Source organism: Nicotiana attenuata, chromosome 10 (assembly GCF_001879085.1).
Source record: "Nicotiana attenuata strain UT chromosome 10, NIATTr2, whole genome shotgun sequence".
Taxonomy (NCBI): domain Eukaryota; kingdom Viridiplantae; phylum Streptophyta; class Magnoliopsida; order Solanales; family Solanaceae; genus Nicotiana; species Nicotiana attenuata.
The window spans coordinates 44,050,046-44,060,959 of NC_031998.1; the positions used below are offsets into that span (position 1 = coordinate 44,050,046).

The 10,914-nt window shown below is 42.6% G+C and overlaps 1 protein-coding gene across 1 annotated transcript; it reads left to right on the plus strand.

The window, feature by feature from the left end:
* On the plus strand, nucleotides 3,051-4,286 carry LOC109233933. The gene has a single exon (XM_019399779.1). The coding sequence runs from the start codon at nucleotides 3,218-3,220 to the stop codon at nucleotides 4,094-4,096; it is 879 nt and encodes a 292-aa protein (XP_019255324.1). The 5' UTR covers nucleotides 3,051-3,217; the 3' UTR covers nucleotides 4,097-4,286.

Genomic DNA, 10,914 nt, shown 5'->3' on the forward strand with positions numbered 1-10,914 from the left:
TTGAAAGAGAATTTATATAAAAACATAATTCATCATTTAAATATGATTCTCTAGCGTCATTTATTTTTAAGTTTCGATAAGTTAATAAAGTGACACATAATTTACCATACAATACCATGATAACTAATTATTACTAGCTAATATTGAACTATTAAATAAGTATTGTATCTCGTAAATGTGAAAAAAAATATTTAGAAAAATAATTATAAAAAATTATGGACTATTATATAGAAAAGACATAACAAAAGTTAATAAATAAATACATTTTAAATGAAAGATTTATTTAAAATTAACTATCATAGCAGTCTTAGTGGATAACATACACTATTTTTTATTTTAATTATGACATAAAATACTCTCAACTTAATGATTTATGATTAAGAAAAAAAGTAATTTTGAATAGTCAATGATTTATTAAGCAAATTTGAGAATATACAAGGTTAGTTACATAGAATTGCATAAAGTTCTATTAGGCGAGCCCAGTAAGCTGGGCGTTGAGCGTGTCCGGGGCGTAAGCCCCGATGGCTGATGCGTAAGTTTCACGGAACTAAACTCCACACATAAGCTCAGGGGCATTTTACGAGTGTTCCACCCCGGGGCGAGCCCCGAACGAGTCCCAATTTTGCCTTTTAAAACAGAGGACAGAAAAGATAAAATCTCTTATCTATAGAAACTTTCTGGATTTGGCTACAGTTCTATTTGTCGGTGGTGCTCGATTTTTTCAAACAAAGAAGATTTCTTATTTTTTTGGGCCTTGAATCATGCATGTCCTATTTGGTAGTTTGTGTAGATAAATTTGTCTTGTCATTCCTGAATAAACGTGATTTCCATGCTAGGAACGATTTAGGGACAAGTTTACTGCTAGCACCTGAGTTCTTATGGACGAAATAATTGATGTGGAAATTTATAATTGCCAATAAAATATACGTATGTTAACATCTCTTGTCAAAGTGTCATGTTTTTGCAATCCATTTCCAATCTCTCTTTTTCTTCATTTGGCCAATTCAATCCTTTTGGCGCTTCAATCATTTATTTGTTTGTTTTTTATGTTAATTTTGTTTTGTGGTTGTCAATGGAGCCCAATTGAATTGAGGAGTTGGCAAATGGAATGTTGGAATGGGCATTCAAAAAAAAAGCATAAATGCTTTAGGCGGTGAACAGTGTGGGGAATTGTGGACCTTGTAGTATATCCCAAAGGAGGGACAGATGATCCTCGTGAGATAATGCTTTGAGAAAACTTTTTATTGCTTTTGTGGTCATCAAATTATACGTTACAGTATGTGTGAACCACCGCTGTTTTAGGCTCTAATTAATCACTCAAAAAATAAACCAATTGGGGGACCCCTCATAATCTAGCATTCAAATCAGTCCAAAAGTTTAATTATTCAATATTCCTAAAAGCAATGTTTATTTACTATGATGGAGCTATGTTTATAATATTTCCTACAATGATTACCTACTTTTGCACTTTTTTAATTGAAAACTTTACGGACTTTAACCTTTGTTGCTTTAACCAGCACTCAATAAATGAAACCCGGAAAATATGTGGTAGGTAGCTAAAAATTTCACGAATATTTTACTACTAGGCTTATGAAGAAGAATCCAATGGTGAAACAGTGAAATGAATTCCGGTATTGTCATTATTTTGAAGGTAAATTTACTATACGAAGAAAGCTTAACAAAATGTAAAGCCAGAAGCATTCCCATTAGGGGCGGCGAATTTAGGCTCAAATTATGGTGCACATGAAACCTATGGAAAAGAAAGATCATTTCCGACTAAATACTTCTCTCTCTCTTTTTTTTTTCCTCTTTCTTTATGGTACTTACACAACACATGTTCAAAGAATCCTATACCACCCGCTTCTGAATCTGAATTTCCCATCGTCACAGTTACGCAACAAAATCTTTTGCTCCCTTTGACAAAAACTTTCTCTCCATTCAAACCAAGCACCACATACTTCAATAAACAACAAAGCAATACTTTGACAACATCCGCCCCACACAATGTACTCTTCACAGGCCCCTGCCTCAGACAATACAATGGACCAAGGGTCGTTTGGTAGGAGATATTAGAAAAAATAATGCAAGCATTAGCTTTATGCATTACTAATATATTGTTTGGTATATTTTTTCAACTTGTGTATAATTAATACATATAGTAGTTATACATCATACTTGATATTATCCTATGTATAAGTAATGCATAGAAAACCATGACATTAGTAATACCAAGACTATTAATGCATGCGTTAGTATGGTTAAAGATAAAATTGTCCTTAAAGTCCCTTAAAGCTAGAGAATATGAAGGGCATTTTTGTAAACAACTATTTTTCTTAAAAATTCTGCAATGCATAGTATAATTTTTAATACACCACACCAAACAATAGATAAGAAATAATATCTGCATAACTAATGCTTGCATTACTAACCCATGCATTACTAATACACCTTATTCCGCACTATTCTTATACACCCTACCAAAAAGTAAAGAATTTTCTTTACATTATACTCTGTGTTATTTTGGTTCTAAATTTTTTGACCATAGCTGTATTGTGAAAATAGTGAAGTGTTATTGTATAAGCAGTCTTAACTGAATAAATATTTTTCGAAGTGCCGAAGGTTTAATGGAAACGATCTGTATTCTCACAAGGCAGGAGTAAGGACCCTCCTCAAACCCCATTTGTGAGATTATATTGTGTTTGTTGTTGTTTTTTATTTTTAAATACAAGAGAATTATTTAAGGATCTTTATACAAATAGCCGGTCGAATTATTGTTTATTTTTTCTGGCCAAGGCTATTTAAGCTAATTCTTCAATTATTTATAGCCGTTGAGCAGCTGATTAACTTTAACGAAATCATTAATCAGTAAGCAACTTCTAATAATGAAGTCGCACAAGAATAATGTGACTTCATTGAAAGAGTCGCTTAGTCAACTTCTCTTTGTCCTAAACTATACTTACTATTTTCATTTTGAAACACTTAACAATTTAACATTATTTATTAAAGATATTATTAGTAAATGCAACTTTTGTTAATTTCAAGAATCGATAAGAAAAACTCAAAAAGTAATATTTGAGCAGGAAACTGGAAAAGTGAAAGTAACAGGGACCATTTTTTGCCTCTATATTTGGCATGCTTCTCTCAAAACTAGACCACACCACACCGCTATGCCTTTATTCAACTTCTACCACTGAAGTGTCCATTTCAGTGTACCAAAATGGGCTGCTGTTTTAGCTCCTCCAAGAAACACCACCGCAACCCGCCGCCGCGTTCCGCCAGTAACGACAGAGCTCCACCGCAACCTCCACCGTTGGAGGAAGAAACTGTGAAAGAAGTTCTTTCTGAAACACCCATTCCCAAACCCCACCACCATCCAAAAGTACCACTAGTCAACGACAAAGAAGCTGACTTTTCACAAGTCAAGATTGAATCAACGGCTGTCGTTAAACCTACCAGTGATGAAAGGAAGTTTGAATCAACGGTTGTCGTTAAACCCTGTGTTGATAAGAAGTTCGAATCTACGGCTGTGATTAAACCTGATGTTTCGGAAGAGCCTTCTGAGATGTGTAGCTTCACTGAGAGCTATTCTACAACGGCGACGGCGACGGAGAAGAGAGAGGAAGACGGGGAAGTAACCCAGAGGTCACCCATTAGGGTTTATAGAAAGAGACAAAACTCCGGCGAGATCACCGGAGTTAGAGAGAGAAGCTTCCGGTCTCAGCCTGGAAGATCGGCGCCGTCGCCGGAAAAAAGGAGGTCGCCGGCTTCGTCAAGGGGAGTTCAAGGGAGGGGAATGACGGCACAACGGCGCAATGTGGGTCCCCCAAATGGGACCCGAAGAGGTCCTGTAGACAATGGGGTTCGGCGGTCAAAGTCTCCGGCTACACGTGGACCGGTGGAACAACGTCGGAATGTGAGGTACAGAAGTCCGGCGGCGCGTGAAGAAGAGAAACTCGGTGGTCAATCGCCGGCAAGGAACGTCGAGAATGAGGGATGTACTAGTAGAGCAGAGCAGCCCAAAGAAGATGTTTCGCCGGAGCCCGGCGAGTCTCTTGAAAATCCTCTTGTTTCTATGGAATGCTTCATTTTCCTTTAGACTAGATAAACGTCGTCGTATAAACTGTTACTACATGTTGAAGAGGTTACGTCATTTTGCTAAACGATGGGTGAAAAAATCCGATTTTGTAAATAAGGTAGTATAATAGTAGTACTAACTTGACATATTTGGTTTTGTTCTAAAGCTACTCATTATTGTCATGATTTTTACTTGTTTTATGCGTCTTCAATCGTATCATGTTAGTTATCGTAGTATTTAAGATAAAATGAGGACAAAAAATAAATGTTAAATTCGGGACCAAGTAGTTTTGAGCCGAACTTCTACTGGTAATACTTTTTCTAGTAGGAATAAGGATGCTTACTCACTATCGTGGGATTACACCGAATTTGTGGTTCTTATTCTTATACGAAGCAATATAATCCTAGAGCAGTATAAAGTGGGCATGTGGATGTGATAAAAGAAAGTGAATTGGTGTGTGCGAAAGCTTATTGAGATTGTCAGCCAAATGGAGATTTGCGAATATGGCAAAGTAGTGTTGGAATGTGCAGCTTCTGTTCCCTCCTTGGGATGAAGTTTCTACCCTAAGTTTTGCTAGAGCTTACAAGAATATGCGTGTTGTTAATTGTTAAAAGAAAATCGTTTTGTTCGGTATTATTGATATAATAATGTATTTGCATGCTAATATATGAATCTTGTGATATGTGACATGGAAAAAATATTAGGCAGCAGTCTTTCTTGTATTGCAAAAAGGACAAGAAAATGATGGATCGACACTCTTTCGCGAATATCACGGCACTCTATCTGTCGTGTGCAACCGTTTGTTGTATTTTCCGAAGTCTCAGAACCCGTTTTGGGTCCGGGGAGAATGTTTTATCACGCCCGATGATGAGCACATCGTTCACCTTTCATGAAAAGGCTTCCAGTCTCGATTTCAACCTCGTGTGTCTGTGTCTTTCTTCCGTCTTTGCCTTCGGAAAATCAGAATATGCATTACCCCCGATTTTACTCGCATACAGAAAGTCCCTTCGTTTTCCAGAGAGTGGGTTTGCTGGTACGATGGGAAACGAATAGATAAACCCCGGTTTCTTCCCCCATACACCATAACCGAGATGACGGGTAAATTGAAACGTCCCATTAGTCGCGTCATTCTGACTTCCGGCACGTATTGGCCATCGGCTGGCTGTCTTCGAATTTGAAACATCACGTACTGATTGCGTTTCTCCCTATAAAAGCTTCAACCCTCTTCACTTCTTCCACTTTCCGTTTCTAGACTTTTCCTTCAAACATTCTAACAACTTTTAAGTTCTTCAGATCTTTGTACATTGTTCATTGAGCATTCATATCTTCATCTTCATACTTCTTCTTTGAACCTTCATATTTTCCTAAGACCTCTATTTTCCAGATTATAATGGCTAAAACACTTAAGCCAGTGCCTCAACAGGTCGTTCCTTCATCTTCCTACCCAGCCGCAGATGCCGAGGTGGCCGTTCTCGAAGTGGTTGGGGAGCCCCCATGAAGATCTTCATACCCGGGGATTGCTCTATCGGGGATGACTTCAAGGTCAAGAAAGCCTCCGTCCAGCAAGACCGAGGCGAGGGAGCATTGGGGTACATATGCTCCGTAACCGAAAAAACCCTACGCGTAGTCCGAGTCGACTGTAAATGGGAGGGTAATAATGTGGTCATCCCCGGGCCCAATGATGACATTACTACTCATGTGAAAGGGCACCTGAGTATTTACACTTATCCCTTCACGTTCGCCCATGTGGACCCCATAGTTGTTGCTTTCTGTAAGAGGTACGAGGTGTGTCTCGGACAAATACACCTGTCCTTCAAGAGGATGGTGATCCTCTTACGTCATTTTGTGAACAATACTGAATCTCCTCGGTTCACCCTCGACCACCTACTCCGTCTGTACAGTCCCCAAATTTTCACAGGGCAACTAATCAAGCTCATTCGCCGAGCAAGCAAGGCCCCCTTCTCAAGCATCGACGATGATCGAGACCGAGGCTGGTATGAGAGGTTTGTTCGAGTGAATACCGAAGACCTGATCCCTCTCAAGTTCCTGTCGTTCCCCGAGAAGTGGATCTCGTAAGTGTTATCTTCCTTAAATATTAACTTCTTTTCATTCTTTCTCTTACTGCCTGTATTTACGGCCGTGCAGCTGTTGCCCGAGTTCCTGATGTGATCCTCCGGTTCGAGGAGTGGATCGAAGGGATCTGTAGGCAGATGCCATACTCCGAGCGCACATGGCGCAAACTTTCAAAGGGAAAATGGGAGGCCCGTTAGCATGGTGAGGTTCTTCCCTGTATAGTTACTACCACGTCCCCAACTTACACAATGCTAACCTTTTCTCTTTCTTATCGGGCTGCCTAAGACCACCGAACTTAGGCCGGCGGACGGGGACGAGGATTCGTCCTTACCCGCCGAGCCCTCCATTTCGGGACAGCCCGGGACTGCTGTGGAGGAGGAGAAGAAGAGGAAAAAGAAAGTCCTTGGGTTCCCCAGATCCCGAGGCAAAGAGGAAAGACAGGGCGGCCACCCGGGTTCGGAAGCCCAAGAAAAATACCAAGTCCAGGGTACCAGACCCTGACTTTCTCTACCGGCTCAGGGATGAGCCCGAAGAAGACGACATCTTCATTGCCCATGGATCGACCCCTACAGGGGGACTAGGCGACGACCGAGAAAGGGGGCCACGAGGCTAATCCCCTTCCGACTCGGGAAACCGAGGGGGAGATGGAGGATGCGACATCCTAGGAAGCCAATCCTGTTCTGAAGGAGGCGACCAGTGTGATCGACATCATCGAGACGCCCTCCTATACCGAGTCCATGCTCAAAGAGGCCCAAGCGGGCAAAGAAAAGTCAAGTGAGGGAGTACAGCGTTTAGATGATCCCCTCAACTCTTTTTTCGACGGCATGTAGTCCACATTGGAGGATTTTTTCAGGTTGGGTCACCTGGAGATCCCGAAGAAGAATGTGCCCTCAGCAACTGGCGGACCGAGTTTGAGCCCAAGATTTGTGAAGCAACCACGCCGAGCATGGACCCCGAGCGCAAGAGAACAGTTATTCTCAAAGTCCCGGAGAAAGCCCGGGTCCTGTCTGCCCCGGAGGGTGTAGCCAGCTACCTCCGATGCCTGGTGACCGAGAAGGACCAGGCAAAGATGAACGAGGTGGGCACAACAAATCTCTTCAACGAGGTGCAGCAGGCGCTGAACCGGGTTAGGAGCTAACACTTTCGTACCCCTTTATGGATCCCACTTAGGTTTTCCTTTGATGTCCCTTACTAATTTCACCGTTTTACAGGCATCAGTGCTTCAACATGAAATCTTCCTCTCGTACCGCTTGGAAATAAGCCAACTCGAGTTCGAGATCAAAGAGCAGGTCCGGAAGAAGGACATGTACATGGCTCTTAGCGAGCAACAGGACGAAGCCCTTAAAGACCTCCCAATTCTCGAGGCCGAGCTGGAAAAAGCTTAAAAGGAAGCCTCGACCCTGAACCGTGAACATGCCGACCTGGTTGAGAAGGTAAAGGTCTTTGAAGCTAAAAATGAGCAGCTAGTCGTGGTGACTAACAACACAACTTCGCAGGTCCGATCAAAGATTGAACTGATCGACCAGTTGCGAGTTGAAATGGACGAGGTCAAGGCCTAAATCGAAGTGTGGAAGGGCAGGATAGATCACCTGGCCTCGGAGAAGGAAACTGCAAAAGGTGGAGTTGCCGTCGGTTGAGAACCAACTTCGGATGGCGAATTACAAAGCCGACAAGTGGTCTAGTTTGAACGACAATCTCCGGGCACAACTGAGCTTGGCTGGCGAAACGGGATGCTCTCGGAAGAGAATATACGACACTGGGGGCCAAATTGGACACAACTTCTGCTGATGCCGAGGAAATGTTGGCTCAATATAAGGCCGATGTGGAGGCAATCGAGACCTGCCTAAAGACAAAGACTGAATACATAAAGCGGCTGTCCCAGAGAGAGACCCTCGAAAAGATTCATGCCCGAGGTTTTGACCTATCGACCGAGGTTGAAGAAGCCAGGAGGATCGAGGCCGAGGCAAAGGAACTATACGAGCCTGAGTGTCCCAAAGGTTCCGAGGGCTCTGGGGGCTCCGACGGTTCTGGCGATGAGTCGGGCCCCGGTGAAGACCAGGCGTAAGTGTTTTAGTATTTTTTTTCCAGATTTTCTTATGTATATATATTTTTTTATTTATCCCGAGGCCGTTTTGTCGGGCCCTTGTAAATATATTTTGGAATGTATTTTTTTCTCTTTTTTGGCTATAACATGTCTCTACTTTTCCAACATCTTCTTGCAATTTTTATTCGTGTATTGTTTTTAATGCCTTAGCATAGTATTAGATGTAGTTCTGGGGCATTCGACTTTTGGAGGTTCGAAAGAAGCCTGACTTTGGCACAACTTTGTTTGCTTGTGGCTTCGATCCCTTGGTGAGATCGGGGGTTTTAGGATGCTTAAGTGTTTTTAGACGGCATTTTTTGTCGATGATAACCTTTTAGTAGGTTTCGAATTTTCGTAAGGGCCTCACTTTCTGGTTTCGAATTTCGAACGTCTCCGAGCCGTTTTTAGGGTGGCCGTAACCTTTTATATTTGGGCACCACCAAATAGGGTTGGTTCCTCCGGGATTCCGCAGTCCGTGCCGCCCGAGCTTTCATCGGGCAACAATCCCCGAGTAGGGGTACCCCGTAGGCTCGATAGTCCCCGAGTAGGGGTCGCCAGCATGCTCAATAGTCCCCGAATAGCGGTCGCTTGTAGGCTTTTAGGATCCGGGATCAAAGAAACAAAACACGAAATGACAAAGTTTAAAGGAAGTGGAAATTTCTTTCATTTCTTGGTATGCAAGGTATATGATTGAAAGCGGATAAAACTTGTGCTATGGCTTGAACGGACTATGTGGGCACGGTTCATACGACCATTTGGCCCTTACAATGAATCCTAACCGCCAAGCCTTAGCTTTTAGCACATTAAGTTTTCTTCTTCCCTTGCTAAAGACCTTAATCCGAGGGTAATGGCCCCCAGTATTCGAGATTGAACTCGTGAGGGATCGGATAATGTTGACCTGAAGCAAACGATCATCGGTTCCAGTTTGAAATCAGTCTTCAAATCTAAGTTATCAAATTTTATTGTTGCCTCGTTAAAAACCTTGCAGAAAAACTCACTTTGGGAACCGGTTTAAGGGAAAAAGGTGCAATGCGGGCTTTCAGATCTAATAGCCACATCCGTCCTTGGTCGTTTACCTTCATGTATTAGTCCGATTTATAACATGATTAAAAAGTAATTGAGTTCGTACCTTAGTAGTAGTACTGTTTTAGGTGTGCCACGTTCCAGTTGTTCGGTAGTTGTACGGCATTTCCAACTTCGAGTTTGTACAAGCCTTTACCGTTTATTCCGACAACTCGATATGGTCCTTCCTAACTCGGTCCCAGCTTCCCTTTGTCTGGGTTTCTGGTGTGTAATATTACTTTCCTCAACATCAAGTCCCCGACTTGAAAGTGTCGGAGGTTGGTTCTTTGGTTGTAGTACCTTTCTATTCGCTATTTTTGGGCGGCCAACCGGACCAGGGCAGCCTTCCGCCTTTCATCCAATAGTTCCATGCTCGTGATCATGGCCTCCCCGTTTGACTCTTCTGTCGCATGTTAGAACCTGAGGCCCAGTTCTCCCACTTCGACTGGTATTTAGGCTTCGGCTCCGTAGACTAACGAAAATGGGGTGGCCCCGATTTTAGATTTTGAGGTCGTACGGTATGCCCAGAGGACTTCGGATAGGATTTACTTCCATTTTCCTTTTGCATCGGTCAACCTCTTTGTCAGGTTTTGAAGTATAGTCTTGTTTGTTGATTCTGCTTGCCCGTTCCCACTAGAGTGATAAGGTGTTGATAGTATCTTTTTGATCTTGTGATCTTCAAAAAATTTATTTACCTTGCTGCCGATGAATTGTTTTCCATTATCGCAAACGACCTCGGCTGGTATCCCAAATCAACATATTATATGGTCCCAAATGAAGTCAATGACTTCTTTCTCCCAGACCTTTTCGAATGCTTGAGCTTCGACTCATTTGGAAAAATAATCGGTCATGAATAGTATGAATTGAGCCTTACCGGGTGCCCATGGTAGGGGACTGACGATTTCCATTCCCCACTTCATAAATTGCCACGGGAACAAATTGAGTGGAGTATTTCTCCCGGTTGATGGATCACCGAGGCGTGTCTCTGGCAGTTGTCGCATTTCAGTATTGGTCCAGTAATTGCCGACCCTGATTAATTTCTGAACCAAAGATTCTGCCCCGAATAGTTCCCGCAAGTGACTTCGTGAACTTCTCTCAAGGCGTATTCGGTATCTCCTGGTACCAAGCATATGGCTAACGGGTCGTCGAAGGTTCTCCTAAACAATGCCCCTTCGACCAAGCTAAATCTGGCAGCCTTGGTACGTAGGGCTCTCGATTATTTGGGATCCGAGGGCAATTTTTCGGTCTTCAAGTAGTAGTCTATGTACTTGTTCCTTCAATCCTAAGTTAAACTCGTTGAGTTTACTTTGACGTGGACTTCATGAGTTGCACTACTATTCCCGAACTGAATTCATCAGCATCGACTGATGACCCCAAGTTAGACAGAGCATCGACCTCACTGTTCTGATCTCGGAGTACGTGCTGCAAGGTCTATTCCCTGAATTGATGCAGCGTTACCTGTAATTTGTCTAAGTACCTTCATATCCGTTCCTCTTTTACTTCGAACGTCCCATTAACTTGATTCACCACGGGGAGAGAGTCGCACTTAACTTCAATCACCTCCGCCCTAAGGCTTTTATGCAATTCGAGATATGCAATCATAGCCTCATACTCGGCCTCA

Coding starts and splice junctions, on each gene's coding strand:
- LOC109233933 (XM_019399779.1), top strand. CDS start 3,218: ATGGGCTGCTGTTTTAGCTCCTCCAAGAAACACCACCGCAACCCGCCG.